The sequence below is a fragment of the Populus alba genome, chromosome 6, assembly GCF_005239225.2.
Source record: "Populus alba chromosome 6, ASM523922v2, whole genome shotgun sequence".
Classification (NCBI taxonomy): Eukaryota; Viridiplantae; Streptophyta; class Magnoliopsida; order Malpighiales; family Salicaceae; genus Populus; species Populus alba.
In genome coordinates, this window is record NC_133289.1 from 18,319,252 (window position 1) to 18,337,373 (window position 18,122).

General features: G+C 34.1%; 3 protein-coding genes across 3 annotated transcripts; 2 read left to right on the top strand and 1 right to left on the bottom strand.

Annotated features, from left to right (window-relative positions):
* The first annotated feature begins 520 nt into the window (after window positions 1-520).
* LOC118043921 (IQ domain-containing protein IQM6) lies at window positions 521-4,992 on the top strand. Its single transcript, XM_035052041.2, has 9 exons — window positions 521-861; window positions 1,669-2,200; window positions 2,372-2,486; window positions 2,574-2,639; window positions 2,726-2,814; window positions 2,914-3,001; window positions 3,225-3,464; window positions 3,573-3,674; window positions 4,026-4,992. Exons 2-9 carry the CDS (start codon window positions 1,734-1,736, stop codon window positions 4,791-4,793), a joined length of 1,935 nt encoding a protein of 644 aa, XP_034907932.1. The 5' UTR covers window positions 521-861; window positions 1,669-1,733; the 3' UTR covers window positions 4,794-4,992.
* Window positions 4,993-5,625: 633 nt separating this feature from the next.
* LOC118043922 (homogentisate solanesyltransferase, chloroplastic) lies at window positions 5,626-12,247 on the bottom strand. Its single transcript, XM_035052042.2, has 10 exons — window positions 11,955-12,247; window positions 10,966-11,087; window positions 10,712-10,858; window positions 10,012-10,237; window positions 9,406-9,479; window positions 8,463-8,555; window positions 8,041-8,158; window positions 7,850-7,912; window positions 6,763-6,795; window positions 5,626-5,878 (listed from the first exon to the last, which is right to left on the bottom strand). Exons 1-10 carry the CDS (start codon window positions 12,177-12,179, stop codon window positions 5,804-5,806), a joined length of 1,176 nt encoding a protein of 391 aa, XP_034907933.1. The 5' UTR covers window positions 12,180-12,247; the 3' UTR covers window positions 5,626-5,803.
* A 3,517-nt stretch (window positions 12,248-15,764) lies between these two features.
* On the top strand, window positions 15,765-17,890 carry LOC118043843 (small ribosomal subunit protein uS7). The gene is made up of 5 exons (XM_035051935.2): window positions 15,765-15,917; window positions 16,014-16,125; window positions 16,950-17,218; window positions 17,374-17,577; window positions 17,656-17,890. Exons 2-5 carry the CDS (start codon window positions 16,027-16,029, stop codon window positions 17,708-17,710), a joined length of 627 nt encoding a protein of 208 aa, XP_034907826.1. The 5' UTR covers window positions 15,765-15,917; window positions 16,014-16,026; the 3' UTR covers window positions 17,711-17,890.
* Window positions 17,891-18,122: the final 232 nt, after the last annotated feature.

The following is an 18,122-nucleotide window of genomic DNA, read 5'->3' on the forward strand; positions in this document are numbered from 1 at the left end:
TCCTATAATTAAGATAAAAATACCAAACCTAAAATTTTAAAAGAATTCCATTGATGCAAAATTAGAGATAAGATGCCGAAATGTGATAGAGGCTATTTTATTTTTTAAAATAATTTTTATTTAAAAGTATATTAAAATAATATTTTTTAAAAAGTTATTTTTGACATCAATATCTCAAAATAATTTAAAATTATAAAAAAATTATTTAAAATAAATAGAATTGAAAAATTTTCAGAATTATTTTTTGAAAGGAAAAACAAATATAATATTAAGTGAAGGAATGGATTAAACATAATAAAATATATTTATATTTGAAAAAAGAAGTAGCATATTATACTAGTATTATCTTGTATGAACACAAATTCTTTTTAATTTAATTTGCTGAAAAAAGAACGTGAAAAAAAAGTTGTTTGAGAAGTCAGCACACGTGGTCGTGGTTGGAACCTGTCTACCTGTTACACCCATCCTTTTCCATCTTCGCTTGCTGCTTCTTTCCTTTTCCCTCTCTATATTAATCTCACAAATTTGCAAGAATAGCAAAGGAAGCCAAACTATTTTGTTAACATTAAAAGCAACACAGTACATTCATTTGAGGGGGGGAGAGAGAGAGGGGGGAAGAGAAACAGAGCATTAAAACGATCGAAGCCAATCTGTAAACAATCCTTGGAACCTGCAAAATCATCAACCAACCCCACATTGCTCGCTCCCTCTCGCATTTCTTACCAAATCCAATCCTAAGCATTTGGCCATTTCTCTCTCTTTCTTATATCATCCCACCTTCCTCTCTCGCATTGTTTCTTTGGTTCTCCGTCTCGCATTTTGTATTCCGACGATTCTGTGTTTCTCCTGTATCAGATTGAGGTAAGCCTGCTATATTCCCTTCATTTCATTCCCATGTTGTTGGTTCTTATACTTTCATTCTTTGTTTTCTTTAAGATTGTTGTTTTTGTTTTTTAAGGTTAGGCATTAGAAACAGGATAACGGCGCATTCTGGACAATGATGCCATTGTGTTGTTTGTGTTATGAAAAGATTGTGATAGAAAAATAGAGAGGTCAAATGAAAATTCCCCTGATTTTCTTTTTTTGATTTTCTCATGTTTATGATGTTTTTATAATAATGGGTAGCCATTGAAGGTACCTCAATGTTTGTTTTTTTTTTTTTTTGTTTTTGTTTTTATTGAACTTATTTTCTTGGTTTGAAAATTTATTTTGGTTACATGGGCTTGAAGGGTTTTGAATTCATTATTATATACAGGGGCCTCATAACATTAACATTTATTATTTGGTATACTTGACCAATTCCTGATGTGATTATATTCAAATGTTTGGATACTCATTTTGATGTTTTGGATAAAGCTATGTTCCTTGTCTGTTTAATCTGAAAGCCTCAATTTTTTTTCCTCCAACCTTTGAATCCCTTTGAATGTGTTATATTTTGCTCATTGTTGCCTCCAATCAATGGTTTTCTCGCAGATAAGATGGAAAAAAAAATAATGGTGCTTGACCTTATTACTATTACTATTATAATTATAAAAGGTGTTTATGAACATTCGACAGCACAAAAAATTGGCCTTGATGTATCTGCCATATTATGCCTTTCATACAGATATAAATCTACTTGCACTTTTAGTTTGAATTAATTCTCTTTGTTCTACTTATTTTTAACAGTTATTGAGACCTATAGCTCTTGTTTATTTGGAGTCTAAGAAAGATATCTCTGTTCCTTTCCTAAAATGGGAATAAGCTTTTCATGTCCCCTTGCTGAATTGGATGGTCCTTTTGACACTGTTCTTGTGAGATCAGTTAGTTTTGGGAGTGAAGACGCGGGGAATGCATTACAATCTGTTGGTTTTAATGGCTGTGACTCAGACCCTGATTCGATGAGATCATATGGTTCAGGAAAGGTGATATTTGAAGAATGCCGTGGCTTTAAGGAGAGGGAGCTGAGTACAACATTGTCCTTCAAAAGTACTACCTCAGACATGGACGTGCCGGCTAGATCAATCATAAGTCCTAGAGTTGGAGAAAGGGGTAATCAGTTGACAAGATCAGATAGCTTGCTTGACAAAGAACTCCACTTATCATTGCCTGGGCCGGGGAAACAAAGACACCAGGCTGCAGTGACGTTGCAGAAAGTCTATAAAAGCTTCAGAACCAGGAGGCAGTTGGCTGATTGTGCTGTTGTTGTCGAGCAGAGATGGTTGGTATCAGTCTACGTTTGCAATTTCTTCTCTATATATTTCATGGAGTGAAATCTGTCTCACTTTCCTCTGTTTACATTTTTTCTCTCAAAAGGTTTCTCTTTGTATTTTTTTGTTGTGGTATCTCTCCTTTTTCGCCGAACTTAATGTTCTTGCAATGTGTTTTGTAGGTGGAAGTTGTTGGATTTTGCAGAGCTCAAGAGAAGCTCCATATCTTTTTTTGATATTGAGAAACCTGAGAGTGCGATTTCACGTTGGTCAAGAGCAAGAATGAGAGCTGCCAAGGTAAGTTCTAAAGAAATTGATGTATATATACAGACAACATTTTGTTCTACTGCATTTCTGAGTGCCAGGATTTTTTATCCTTTGCAGGTAGGAAAAGGATTGTCAAAGGATGCAAAGGCTCGCAAACTTGCTTTACAGCATTGGCTTGAGGCAGTAAGATCAAGTCTTGAAATAGAAACTTGAAACGAAGTTACTAGTTTACTTTGCCTCGTATTGATCTTATTCTTTCTTTCTAATAGATTGATCCACGGCATCGTTATGGACATAATCTTCAATTTTATTATGTCAATTGGCTTCACTGTCAGAGTAAACAGCCTTTCTTCTATTGGTAAGTTTTTTTGAAATTGAAGACTTGCATGTGACAAAGTCATCTTTGCTTCAGGATGAACATTATTCACAGTTGATACCAATCCTCTTAAACCTGCAGGCTCGATATTGGAGATGGGAAAGAAGTGAACCTTGATAGATGTCCTAGATCAAAGCTTCAACAACAATGCATAAAATATCTTGGTCCTGTAAGTATTAACTTTTATAGTCATGAGAAGACTTGCAAAATCTGGTGTTTAGTATAGTTACTGCAGTTTTCTGCTTCAATTTGAATACAGTCCAAAGCCTGGAACTTGAAATGGAACGTCCATGTTTTATAAATTCTGCTAAAGTCTATCATCTTTTTTCCTTCTTCTTTCGCTTACCCAGCTGTTAAAATCTACTTACAAGTATTGTCCATCCATCTTTCAGAATGAAAGAGAGGCTTTTGAGGTAACTGTGGAGAACGGGAAATTTTTATATAAACAAAGTGGGAAACTTCTCTGTACAACTGAAGGACCCAAGGATGCCAAATGGATTTTTGTTCTCAGCACATCGAAGACCTTCTATGTTGCTCTCAAGATCAAGGGCACATTTCAACATTCAAGTTTCTTGGCCGGTGGAGCCACTCTATCTGCTGGAAGATTGGTTGTGGAAGATGGTGTTCTAAAGGTAGATAGGAACTGTCTGGTGTTTTTAAGATAGCTTCACAAACTCCCTTTTTTTTCTCTGTCAATGTTACTTTGTTTATATATTTACAAGGTTCTTTCATTTTGACAGGCAGTTTGGCCTCACAGTGGCCACTATCTCCCAACCGAAGAAAACTTCCAGGCATTCATGTCTTTCCTCAGGGAACACAACGTGGATCTAACTGATGTAAAGGTACGAAACTATTAAGTTTGCTTTCAGTAACTTCAATGAAGTTAGCATCTGCTAGAAACCCAAGAGAAAAAGGTTCCTCAACAGCATACTATCAGCTGGCAGCATCCAAATTAGTAACATTTTCCATGAATTAGGGTCGTTATGAACATGGAGGTCTCCATCAATTGATGTTGGTAACAAATTCATCTTTGTAGGGAGCCAAAAGGCCCATGCCGTTCTTTTATATGGGGACTTTGTGCACCAGGGTTCATAGCACAGATCAGTTATTTGTTTTCGAGGTGTCATTTATGCATTTTCAGAGATATAGACGTGAATCATTGATGCACTTTTCTTATTCTCTTATATATTCAGGAAAGCCCAACTGATGAAGAAGACGAATCCATTATCAAAAAGGACATTCATGGTAGTCTCCGAGACCAACCAGATGCAGATTTACTCCAAGTCACCGGAGCAACAAATGTTGAGATCTTGGCTCCAGAGGACACAGATTCAAGGAAACGAGATTCTAATGTGGCAGAAAATGCTAATCTGCACGCATCAAAATTGTTACGTGGATTACAATTAAAAATCACTAAACTTGAAATACCAACAAGAGGAGATGTGATTGACACTTTCAAAACAGAAGAACTTGGACCAAGCTGCCAGGCAGAAGATCCTGATTCTCCTCGAGAAGATGGTTATGAAACGGCAGAAGATTCATCTTTGACAGAGGAAGACTTCATGATTACTAAACTTAATTTGTTTGACGAAGATGATGAAGAAGAAGAAGACGAGGAGCCTGTCCTCAAAGAAAAAATCCTGAAGAGGATAGATTCTCATAAAGGAATGAAATCGTATCAATTGGCGGAGCACTTGTCATCTAAATGGACCACTGGTGCAGGGCCACGGATAGGATGCATGAGGGATTATCCATCGGAGCTTCAATTCCGGGTTTTAGAGCAAGCAAACCTGTCACCAAGAACAAGAAGTGATAATCCATCACCACGGACCTCATCTCGGTTTAGCCCGAAGGTTTCATCACCAATGGTTTTGTCGCAAGCCTCATTGTGTAAAGAAACATCATCCAGAAGTCCCCTTGCCCCAGACCAAGTGTTGTTTTCACAAACAGCAAACCCTTAGACTCAGTTAGATCAATAATTTTTCTTTTGCTGATTTATTAATAGTGGGATAGAAATGATACAGGGCATTCTTTGTATTTTTTTTACACGCAAAGTTCTCTATACCTCTCTTTTGTGGAGATTCAAAAATGGAATGAAAAAGAAAAGGGCCGTGCAAGGTTCTTTGCTGTCCTTATATTCATGACAAAGGGTTTCTTTCATTCTTAAGTTCCTTCGATTTCTTGCAATCAGTTTGTGTGCTTTGAGAACTTTGAACATGCCAGGAATTTGGATGGCAGAATGTTTTTGGCAACCTGCATGATTTCTGGTCCATAATATAGTCCTCCAAAACCAGTTGAACTACACTTCACCACGTTTCTTGGCATCATCTGCAGCATCTAAAATACCTTTAACTAGTTATGGTGAAATATTTGAAGTGAGGACAGGTGAGATCTTACGAGAGAAAATGTGAAGTCAGTCCTAGCCTTCCACCTTTATTAGGCAAAATAGCTTCTTTCAGAACACAAACAAGTACCTCGCGGCTGCCAACCTAAAGCCTGAACCTGGGAGTCCTGAGAACAGACATTTCAAGCAAAAGCACTGCAAAGAATTTCTTCTGTCACCAGGTTCCGCTATATAGGTGTATCGCTACCATGAAAACCCGCTCGCACCTAGTAGTTCAAGTAGAGTGCATCACTTACAGCATTCCCTGCGTTTCTTGGTGCAAGTCTCATTTACTTTTTATTTTTATTTTTTATTCTATCTCACTTTACATTTTTAAGTTGGTTTTCTCATGCGCAGAAGATCCAAGTCAAAGTCCGTGAGAGCAAAGAATTTTCACACGATTCAGAAGATGAATAAAATCTCACTACTTTTTGCTTTCGAGGAAGAGACTGATACAATGATATGATACAAAGTGATGCTAATTGCCTGTTATAGATTGCAACAATAACTATTACGTTACGTTGCAAAATAACAGATATGTGATGTACAATCTCTCTCTGAACTCCGGGGAAAAAAATCAAAATTCGGCTAGATAAAAGGAAATATGATATATTCAGCATAAAAGAGATTCCATATAAACCGATAGAACCCTGAGATTGCCTCCTGCAAATGGAAACAAGAATATAATCAGGACATCTGAAAAAAGTTCTCAGTATTTGTATTTGGTGAAATCATATCCAACTGATGGAGTGTGTTTCGCTGTTATAGCCTAATTGAGAATCACGTCGAATTTCGAACCAGTTGCAAATTTTCTAGAAGCTGCACTGAATTCACTGTATAAGCATGATTGGGCTGGCTTATCATAATTAAAAACAAGCGGCAAACGGCTAAAATTGCAAAAATTTCCTCAATCAAGCTCGACTTATTTTCTCAAAATGTCTGCCAATGCAGCAGTCTCTGGACATTGTATGCAGACATGATCAATTCACCATGTTCTGTAAGTAACAAGTAATTAAAGCAAGACAACAGAGGCAAACAGAACAGTGAATAGAAGTAAAAATTTTAATATCAGCGTCTGTGATGATTGTAAGAATCTATGTTCCTTTTTGTTTTGTCCAACAGGAAGCGTGCTTCCCTTTGATACATTTCCCATTAAACGTGAAAGTTTAAAACTGGCATATTAGATTAAAAAACAGAAGAAGACTTTCTGTTATAAAAATGAATCATATGAAGTGCCCTCAGAGCAACAAGAGAACTCCTTTACTTTTCTGGAAATATGATTCGTGAATCTAGAAGGATATTTTCAATGTACATATTTCAGTGCCCCTCGAATTGAGAAAATAGAAAAGGCACATATTTATATCAGTGAAATTGTAGTTCTAAGTTGAATTAAATTCATTGCCTAAAGGCAAAACCTCACCCCTCTTTGATTTTGAGTCAAAATAATTGTTGAATAATCTCCTATATATATGAAATCCTCCATCCAAATTGAGACTATAGCAGAAGTTTCAAGACCTTGTTATATACAACATGAAACTAGGCATTACCTTTGTGTAATTTGCTTGTTCCAACACCCACGTCTGAGACAGGTACAAAGAGGATGCATGCAAGAGGAAAAAACATGAGTAAACATTTTACACGATCCCAAAAAAACCAGCAACCAGCAGAAAGGATCTATTGTAAAGAACAAAGCACTTGAAATTAAATGAACTGTGATATCCATGCAACTCTTCAGGTCTGTATGATGGTATATTGACAATATTGATTCAAAATATATACAGGTAACATTCACAATTATGATTGAAATTCATCACTTGTACAGAAAATGTTTGGATCAACAATCAGAATTCCTCATTGCTTATCATATTTAAACATTGTTCTTGATGTTTAAGAAATCATATGTTTGTTGTTGTTTTAGTTTTAGTAAGGGGTTTCCATCCAGATCAACCTGGTCCAAGATAAGGATCAAGCCGATCTCTACCCCATATTGAGGAAAAAATCAATACGCCAGTTTTGCAAATAGTGAAACTTTAGCAAAACCAAGGACACTTATATGCTGATTTCTGTGTTTGATTCCCTGATCTATTGTGCACATGGAAACCCAGTAGGGATTATGGTCAGTGGCAAAAGTCTGAAGGTCAGTAATACCATCAAAGACTACCATTAACTATGAGGAACTTGCTCATGCTCCAAGATCAGCAAGCTAATAGTGAAAAAGTTTTGAAGGCAAGTTTGGCTTATTCCAATTCCACATCCATCTCACAGGCCCATCTAATCACTACTTCAAGAGCATAGAAAGCTGGATGAGAAGGCCTTCCTAGATGGAACCAGTAACCTCTCAATGGAAAAGCACATGTTGATGCCAAAGTCAATTTTTTTTAAAGAACCCATTAAAAATACCAAAATTTAACAATGAGATCCCATGGAAAGAGCAGAAGCACAAATCAATGTCCTCATAAGAATAAGCAAATTAATGAGAGCTGCAAGAAGGAATTGATATTTATCTTGCTGAATAAATAAATAAATAAACTAGCAGAATAAATCAAATGAACCATACCAGCTAAGAACACATACTAAAAATCACATCCTAGTCACAGTGCTAATCAACATGGTTACTAATACCATGAAACACACCTGGAAAACCAAGCTCAGTGCAAGGATTGTATGTGCGGGTATCATTAGGCTACGACTGAAATCCTGTAAAAGATGCAAGTGGAGGGGTTAAGTTTGCCTTCATGGAAGAAAACTCAAGGAGCTAGGTGGACCTTCAACTAATACTATGAGTTCCGTATAAGCACAGGAGCAGCTTCAAGGGAAACTTATACCTGAGGCATGTAAATAGCTGCTAGTACAGCTCCAACATAATTCACCAGTAATAGCCCAGATCCAAGAAATGCAATGTTTCTGACTCCAAGTTTAGTTGCTAAAGTTGATATGTTATATCTGCAGTAACAATATTCAATGAGATATGAGATCACATGTACATGTTTAAATTAAAACACGCAGGTGTTTGGCCTCTAACAAAAATAGCAGGGTTATTTTGGGTGTGAGCGAAAATGAAGGAAAAAAACCATTGAGGGAGGAACACAAAATAAAATAAGGTTTAGGAGGAACTTTGAGATAACTATTAACTGGAATGTTGCTTATCAAGGTCATAAATGTTTTACTACACAGGAAGTAGGCATACCACAAACACGAGGAAAATGCACTATTAATTGCCTTGAGTGAGTAAATTTCTAGAACTTACTTGCGATCCCCCTCCACATCTGGAAGATCTTTTGTTATGGCAATCACCAGTGCAAACAATGTGACAAAGGTTGTAATGAATGCCACGGGTGAGCTGCAGGTACAAATAGAAGTGAGAACATGAGAAAACTCATCAAATATTAGAGAATGGGCACACGCGAATTACCAAATTTGATAGATTTTCTGAAGTGTTAAAGCAAATGGTTATGTTTACACACTCAGTCTGAATATAATTGCTCTTTTTTAACAGTGCAGCCAATACCTGACTTTCAGGAGAGGTTAAAAGTTGCAACTTCTACAGACTCAGATGCTTTAGTGCACCTCAAGCCAGGGAGAAGTTGCAGCTTAAGGGTTTATGACAGAAGAACTGCCTTGCTAACTTCAGGTATGCCAATTGATCAATTATTAATCCATTAACTAGTAATGGAGAAATTTGAAATGGTTTCACCCTTCAACATGTTTGCATGAAGGGCTGGTCTAAGGGCTTGAATCCGCACCCTTGTGGTTGCAAGCCAAAGACATTTACCACTGCACTGAGCAATGGTGCCCATGTCAGTTGATCAATGCATTAAAGAAATAACTCACACAAACATGTATTGAAAACACTAAAACCAACAGAATAACCTATTTTATTTATTCTGTCAACGATCTACCCAACTGTGTATTGACTGCATGTCCTCAGGAAGCCTGAATCATCACTGTAACTCCAATTGTTTGAGTGTTGGAGTCTAACAAGACATACCGATACCATCATTACTCCAATTGTTTGAGTGTTGGAGTCTAACAGGACATACCGATACCATCATTGCTCCAATTGTTTGATTGTTGGAGTCTAACAAGACATACAGATACTATTGAAGAATTCATATTTGGTAGGAATGCATAATTTTTTAGCATTTTATCTCAACCAAAATATGAAGCAATCTATGATTAAGGTAAACTACCTCCATTCAAAAGGAAGTCCGAGGGCAGCTCTGGTTGCATGATACACACCAAAATTGAGAAGAAAACCTCGTACCTGTGATATTGTATTCTATCAAGGTTTCATCCAACTGCTACAATTTTTGAGAGGCACTCATGTCATTATGTTTATCTAATTTACAAATAAATAATATGCATCGATATGCTAATAATTGCACAGTATTTAAGAGGGTGGTGTTGGAGTAGCATCTGAACACATCCTTTCTATCTTATAAACGTTTCTGACACCATGCTAATGTCAACTATAAGTTAACCAATACAATGATCATTTGCTACCCTGACTTATTTAATGAGTTACTTCTTTTTTATCAACTGGAGGAATTATTTCATTTTCTCAGGGCTTAACCCACATTCATGTTCATATAAGAGCATAGAGCAAAAATCACCATCTTTTCCTTTGTTATCAATTTTGTGGCATAAGTTATGATCAGATTTAGATGGTTTTTTGTTTTTCCAAACGTCATTCAATCTTCTGTTCTCACCAAATTCGAAATACCCTGGAGAAGCTGACAAACACAGCACAAGTTTAATTGTTGAAAAAGAAAAGGAGGAAAAATAGGAAGTCATACCGTTGCAATTATAAGAAATGCTATGACTGGAAATCTCTTGAATCGAAGTGGAGGAACTGAATAGATGGTGCCTAAGAAAAGGCCAAGACAGTAAAGAGAAGTGATGAATGGACCAAAGTTTAGTCCTACAATCAGGACCCCAGCTACTGCAAAAAATATCACCAACAACCATGCAGAATTAACTGAAAGATCTCCTGCAGCTATAGGTAAATAAGGTTTATTAACCCTGCAAAATAAAGAGAGACGCGTCAATTAAAAAAAATCACATTCATACATTTCTAGAAGTTGTTACAGATTTCATACAAAGAATTTTGGATCCAAGTACGGAGAATTTTATAAGAAAATTGTTTAAAATTGAAGGAAAAATCCTTGCATATACCATATAAGACTGTTGAAATGGCCTAGAAAAAAAAACATGGACAAATGTTTTAGTCAAGTCCATCTAGCACTATTCTCTTTGTTTTCTAGGGCAATGAAATGCCTTTCAAGATATTCAATAATCATTAAATTACATGGCTGAAACTAATATTTCTTTGCTTGGCAAGCTCTAACAGGGCCCTACTTGTTCCAGGTCTCAAGCCACAAAAATGTGTATTGAAATCTATTCTAGAGCTGGTGATCAACATTAAGGTTTCAGACTATTTCCACAACCAAGATATAATAGCTCTAAAAGAAATAAGTAGTCAAAAGTGATGCATACTTGTCTATTCCAATATCATAGATTTGATTGATGCCGACTATATAACCATTCCCACATATTAGAGCAAAAAGACCAGAGAATGCCTTTAACACCAGAGACCACTTAATCAGATTTGTGTTCTCGATCAATGCTCTTGCCACCAAAGCGCTATCAACAAATAAAATGATGACAATGGATCAGTTACGGTACTGACATGAGTGTGGACAAGTATAAATTTATTAAGGTGGAAAAGCATATACACAAAATAAACTTACGTCGAACCTAGAGCTGTTCCGCGTATGGTGTGAGGCCTTAAAAATCTCCAACATGCATCTTTGAAATCTGAGATTTTGTTTAATATTGGATCAGATCCAGCTGCTCCAGCTTGACTGCAGGCCTGGTAGAAGCCGGATTCACATTAATGCTTTATAGGTAGAATCACGTGTCTCTTGGATGAAGTTAACAAAACTTGTATACGACCATGTTGATATAACCAAATTAACTCCCAGGACATTTGATGAGAAAGTAGTGAACTCCAGCCAGTGACTTGAAGAAAGTAATCAACGACACCCATGGAAAACAATAAGACCACTATCCTCCATAAAGCAATTTGATAAGCAAATTGATGTCTTGGCTCAAACTTTACTCAGCCTAAACCCTTTCATTTCTTCTAAAAGTTTCGGATTCATTTCGGCCTTTTCAATTAAACTGAATGAGTTCAATTTGCACATTCATTTGTATATATGTGTACATGAGCCATTCCAAGACTAACTGGCGGTTAAGTAAGCCTTTCCAATATAGATGTCCAGATCAAAATTTCAACTACAACTACAATATATGGAAACCAATCCACCGCAGCCATAACCACATAACTAACAGTTGCTTACCTTATGAAGCAAATTTAAAAGGACTAAAAACCTAGTGGCTAATAAAAAGAATTTCGTATAGTTTTTATTTCTGTCTATCTTTTTCATCGAAGAAATTTAGACATCCACTATTTCAGGGTGCCATAACTCCAGCTGCCTGGTTGTTCTGTGACCAAAAAAGGTCGGAACAAGTAACCGTGTCACTTGTGTTTGTCAAATATGAGAGGACTCGACTCGACACAAGACACATAACTATAACTAATAACAGCAAGCAAGTAAAATCAGTAAAGATACTGACTTTTTTTCCAATTTATTCACACCGCTAATCCTATAAACATCAATCATAGAAACATTTTCATTCTTTGCTTAAGTGAAAACTATGGAGAAATAAAGCATACCCTGATGGGATTCCGCCTGTAATGTCTGTTCGGTGCTAGTTTTGAGCTTCTTTTGAGACTGTAAATTTCAGTGCTTGAAGGAAAAGGTTTAGAGCTTTTGAAGAATAAATCAAATGATTTGCTTGTGGGCTTAATGGGTATCTTTGGTTGATGAGAAGAGGTGTTGCGGTGAGTGTTTAAAGCAGAAATTCCAAGAGAAGATGGAGGAGAAAATGACAGCTCCATTGAGGAGCAGAGAGAGGGAGAGTGGTGGGTGGTAAATAACAGACAACAGCAGTAGGGAGTGATTTGATTTTCGATTTTTTTGTTTTTATATCTCGAGAGTGTTGCCCTTTTGCCCCTATATTTCTCTTCTTTGCAAACACGTACACAATCTTATCATCATATAATGCAGGGTGTTTTTTTTTTTGAACTAATTAATTATTTAACAAAACAAGAAGCACTATTAATATTTTAGTTGTGGTTTTTAAAAAAAAATTATTTTATTTTTTAATATTTATATTTTCATGATTTTTTTTAATTTTTTGTGAAATTATTTTAATTTTTATGATTTCGATCATGAATTTGACGAGATAGACTGATCGACTCATGTTTTTTTTTAATTTCATTATTCAATATTTTTATTGATTGGAAATCATGATTTATTTTATTTTTCTTTTTATAAGGTTATTTCGATCTTATGAATCAATTCATGGGTTTGGCAGGTTAACCCAAATAATTTTCTTAGTTTTTTTTTTAAAATTGATTATTCTAAAATTTCATCATTCAATATTAGATTAATTGAGAATCATATTTCATAATTATTTCAGTTTATTTTATATGAAATTATTTTAATCACACAATTCGGGTCATAGGTTTGGTGGTTAACCCGAGTTGACTTTGGTAGTTTTTTATCCTTTTTATTTGATTTTTTTCTCAATTTTATCATTCATTATTAAGTTGATTAGGAATTGAGTTTTACAATTTATTTTGATTTGTTTTTTATGGGGTTATCTTGGTCTTATATCCCATATTGTGAGTTTAATAGCTTAATCTGGGTTGACTCATGTAATTTTCTTCCTTTATTTTTTTTATTCTTTAATATTGGGTTGATTGAGAATTATGTTTTACACCTTGTTTTAATTTATTTTATGTAGGGGTTATTATAGTCTCAAAATCAGGATTGCAAATTTGACAAGTTAAACATAAAACGATCCAATATACTATTGTCTCAGTTTTTAAAAAAAACTTATCTTAAATTTTTTTAGTTAAACTATATGTTTACAAATCGTTTAGGTTATCTTTAAACCTGTCAAATTGATCAGGTCATATTAAATCAACCCCCTCTTAATTCTTATTATTAAAAAAAATATTAGTAATGCTTGAATAATATTTTTTATATTTGCAAAAAATTAATATGACCCACAACATAATATGATTAAATGATCTAAAAGAGTTCATGCCTAATCTAATAAGAAATATAGAGCTCATAAGGTAACCAACAAAAATTTTAAAAAATACCCACCATGTCAAAGAAAAGTATATATGAAATACCCTTAGAAAGGTTGATAAAAGAATGGACTCCTCGGCCCATTTAGGGTTACGATATAACCTATTTTTCATTAAAAAAATTTAAAAATAATTTGCTTTAAATTATTATTTATTTATATTTTTGAATTATTTTGATATGTTGATGTAAAAATAAATTTTAAAAAATAATAAAAATATTATTTTGATATATTTTCAAGTGAAAAATTAATATCTTATCTAATATTTGAAGTAAAGATTATAGCATATATTTTAACCCAAAAATCTAATTTACTTTGTTTTTAATATAATGGATATTTTTTTTTAGAAAATCATTATTACTCTTTATTTAAATACTATTTTATTTTGAACAAAATCCACATTTTTTAGGTTAATTAGCATATTATCTTGGTAATTAACTAGCTTTCAAACACCTATAATTGCTTCAAATTAACTTAGGTTTGGTTTTTTAAAAACAAATTAATGTTAAAAATTTTAGTTCTTTGATTCAATTTTCTTTTCAATATCAAGTCATTACTCATTTATGTCTGTAATGACATATAATCAAATGTCTCATAAATTATTCCACGCACATCTACAATTTTGGTAACAACAACATAGATAGACAAATGTCTCATAAATTATTCCATGTACATCTTCATTTAGGTTTGAAATAAACTATTTAATATGGTTTGGGAATTAACATTGGGAAATAAAACTAACAATGCATCACCTATATAGTTCATATACTGGAACATTAAAAACCTGTAACTCAATACAAAGCAAATTGGATAAATTAGAAACAAGCAAGGAAACCATTAGCTATTGAATCGGTCTTATAACAAACAATGTTTTTTGTTCTTCCTCAAATACCCAAAACAAATGTATATCTTTTGGATTATCTATAAACTTAATCCGAACCTCCATTAGAGATATGTCAGGTTTATTATTTTAGTTCTACAATAATATCAACTTTAGCACTAACAACATGATCCTCATATTCGTATTTGATGACTCAATGCCTATCTCCAATGCTTCAACCAAACCTAGATTTTTATTATGTAAAACCAAGTTGAGGCCCCGAGTCACTAAAATATCAGGTCTCGAGTTAATCCGCCGGATCAAGCTAATTTCATAATTATACTTACAACAATGCAAATATATCTTAGATAGATTTTCATTTTAAAAAGAATTACTTCTTAATTTATGATAATAAAATCAACAACAATATATTAAATTCAAATAAAATAGAACTTTAAAACAAGATTAATTATCCAAATACTTTAAAAAACTAGAATTTTTTATAATGTGTTACTGTTTATATTTATATGAATAATAAAAACACCTTAATATAGTTTTTTAATTATTTTATAACAATTATATTTCATAGCTTAGTTAGTTAGCATGCAAGTTAGAGCAACAAGGTCACATGTTTTTAGTGACACTAACAACATTATTTTTAAATAGATTACCTATCATTTGTGTATTTTTTTTTAAAATAAAAGGTCGATAACATAATAGAAAAGAAAGGTTATCTAGCATGCTAATGGACCGCTCGTTAGGCTTTATTTTTTTGTCTTTTTTTTTTTCTAGCATTTTTAATTTTTTTTATCAGATTCACTTATTTTCCAGTTTTGAAATGATTTTTAAGTACCAGTATAAGTTTTTATTTGAATTTTAATATATTTTTTCTATTATTATGTATATAATATGAAATAATAATATTAATCATAAATTGTTCATAAAAATTATATTCATAAAATTTTTTTTTATTCTTATAATTTTTAAATAGATTTTGAACATAATTTTATTACATTTATGATTTTTTTTAACTTTCAACCACTCATAAAATATGAGCATACTATTTTAATATTTTTTTTGTTAACTTACTTTAACAGCCATAAAATGTTTTTGTTTCAAGAAAAACAATAATTCTAGTTAAAAAACAAATTATATTCACTAAAATAAACAGCAGATACAATAATAAAAAATTATTTTAATAGAATAAAAAATGACAATATAACAGTGCCAAAACAATTTCTTGAGACCAAATTTTATATATATATATATATATATATATATATTTAAAGAAATTTTGGTCCCCGCATAATGTAATGCAAACACACAAACTAGGCTCAACTATATAAATCTTAAATTTATATATATATATTTAAGTTTTATCCTTAAAAAAACTAACGAGACGTTACCTAAGAAGAAGGGCACACATTACTAAATCTTAAATAACTAAATAAGAGAAGAGTAGGCCCAACAAGCCAAAGCCCAACTACCTTAACCCACTCCCGTTTTCACGTCTGACTAAAACCCTGAAACCCTAATATCATTTTGCAGCCGCTATATATTGCTAAAAGCTTGGGACATTCTAACACTGCTGCAATCCCTAGCAACGAGAACTCAGTTCCGCCTGCCTCTCTAGCTCTCTACCTTTCCGATTTCCAGGTCTGCAATTCACATTCTATATCCGTCGCGATGTCTCTCTCAAAATACAATTAACTGCCTTTCCTCTCTGAACGTATTTGCTTGTGGTGTGTGTAGGTAAGCGGTAAAGATGGCAGCAGCAGCTGTGGTGGCTCCACCAAACCCGGAAGTTAATGAGCCACACCACGATGTCAAGCTCTTCAATCGCTGGACTTTCGAGGATATTACCGTAGGTTTTTTTTTCCTATCTCTCAGTGGTTCTGCATTAATCGATCTGTATTATTGAATCGTGTTTGGCTAATTATGTAATTATAAGTGATCTGCCTTTTCTAGGATTTGTATTTTTTGTTGTGTTTCTTTTACTTTATCGGGAATGTGATACGATAAGTATTTAATTTCTAAGAGATTTGTTATTGTTTGCTTTTGCTGTTTTTGGTATTGAATAATTTATAGAATCATTAGTTAGGGTTTTAGTTTACATGATTTGCTTTTAAATGGGTCTGCAATTAATTTGTTTCGTGTTTTGGTGCATGGATAGATTTAATAGATTTATTGGATGACCGGTGGTTTTGATTCTTTTATTATTCATGTGGGATTTTCTCTTATACATAGACGTAGTTTTTGATATTTTAGATAAGCAGATGAGGTCGAGAATTGTACTAAAAAACTTCGTGGTTGGAAAATCGTGTATTATTTGTGTTTTAACAATGTGTCAACTGGGAAGTAGTAATAGGTGGTTTGACTTCTTATGAGTGATTATGGTTACTGTTTGTTATTTGTTTTTGTAGGTAATTGGATTTGAATTTTACTGAATTGCATAGTGTTGAAAGCTTAGCAGGTTATTTCATGGATTTGGTTCTGGTCATTTTTACTAGTAGCTGTGTTTTGTTTTTAGTTTGAGTTGATCTAATTCGTACATGATACCTGGGACACTAATGGGTGGTTTAGGGATTTCTGAAACTGATTAAGCACACATCTTAACAATTGCCTAAAAAATTGCTGAGCTGTATAATGTTATTGAACCTGGGAATTAATTTGTTTGTTGTGGATCAGGTAAATGACATTTCTCTTGCTGACTATATTGGAGTCCAAGCTAAGCATGCTACATATGTCCCGCACACAGCTGGGAGATACTCTGTCAAGCGTTTCAGGAAGGCCCAATGCCCAATTGTTGAAAGGCTTACAAACTCACTGCAGATGCACGGCAGAAACAACGGAAAGAAACTGAAGGCTGTGACCATTATCAAACATGCTATGGAGATCATTCACCTTTTGACTGACCAGAACCCAGTCCAAGTTATTGTTGATGCTGTTGTCAACAGGTTTGTCATTAATTACATCCTTTTTTTTCTTCTCGTAGATTGCTCACTGCTGGGATTATCAGCAGATTATTTGAATATGGTCTGTGCTGTTTTTTTTCATGATCTTTTACTGTTACTGTTGGCTACCTGCTTGACAATTTTTTTATCTATAACAGTGGGCCTCGTGAAGATGCTACTCGTATTGGCTCAGCTGGTGTTGTCAGGCGTCAGGCTGTTGATATTTCACCTCTTAGACGTGTAAACCAAGCCTTGTATCTCCTCACCACTGGTGCTCGTGAGGCTGCTTTTAGGAACATCAAGACCATAGCTGAATGCTTGGCCGATGAACTTATCAATGCAGCCAAGGGTTCCTCAAACAGGTTTTTTTCTTTCCTCCTTGGCTGTTCCTTTCATAATTGTTTTTCTGTGCTATTGGTGATTGTTTTCATTTTCTTCAGCTATGCCATCAAGAAGAAGGATGAGATTGAAAGAGTTGCCAAGGCCAACCGTTGAAGAATCTATTTAGAATGGTGGGTGGAGTTTTGTTATTCCTTAGACAATTTTTTTTTTTAACTGTTGAGGGTCTTCATTATTTGGACATGATAATTATGTTTTGTTTGGTCCGTGGCAGAGACTTTCTTGTTTTTTTTTGGAGTTCCATTATAATGTTAAGAATGTAGTAGCCAACTTTAATTCTTGCTGTGTTTTTGGTTTTTCTTGATGGTTGGGCGGCTTGTTTAGCCGAGCATCTCGTATTTTATCTTGTTTTAGTTATAGTTTGGCTTAGAGTAGGAGTCTGGTTAGCTTACAATATTGATATCTGTCGTTCCCTCTGGGAGGTCATGGTAGGAATTTTGTTTTCCTCTTAGGAGGCCTCTACCCCATTATACCTAGAATTGTTAAACCAGCTAGAATCCCAAAAAAC

Excerpts from the sequence above, each read along its gene's own strand:
- LOC118043921 (XM_035052041.2), top strand. The coding sequence starts at position 1,734 with ATGGGAATAAGCTTTTCATGTCCCCTTGCTGAATTGGATGGTCCTTTT. Across the intron at positions 2,487-2,573 it reads CAAGAATGAGAGCTGCCAAG|GTAGGAAAAGGATTGTCAAA; the intron begins GTAAGTTCTAAA and ends TATCCTTTGCAG. Across the intron at positions 3,675-4,025 it reads TGGATCTAACTGATGTAAAG|GAAAGCCCAACTGATGAAGA; the intron begins GTACGAAACTAT and ends TTATATATTCAG.
- LOC118043922 (XM_035052042.2), bottom strand. The coding sequence starts at position 12,179 with ATGGAGCTGTCATTTTCTCCTCCATCTTCTCTTGGAATTTCTGCTTTA. Across the intron at positions 10,238-10,711 it reads TATGATATTGGAATAGACAA|GGTTAATAAACCTTATTTAC; the intron begins GTATGCATCACT and ends TTTATTTTGCAG. Across the intron at positions 8,556-9,405 it reads GGACTTCCTTTTGAATGGAG|CTCACCCGTGGCATTCATTA; the intron begins GTAGTTTACCTT and ends TTGTACCTGCAG.
- LOC118043843 (XM_035051935.2), top strand. The coding sequence starts at position 16,027 with ATGGCAGCAGCAGCTGTGGTGGCTCCACCAAACCCGGAAGTTAATGAG. Across the intron at positions 17,219-17,373 it reads GTTGATGCTGTTGTCAACAG|TGGGCCTCGTGAAGATGCTA; the intron begins GTTTGTCATTAA and ends TATCTATAACAG. Across the intron at positions 17,578-17,655 it reads GCCAAGGGTTCCTCAAACAG|CTATGCCATCAAGAAGAAGG; the intron begins GTTTTTTTCTTT and ends CATTTTCTTCAG.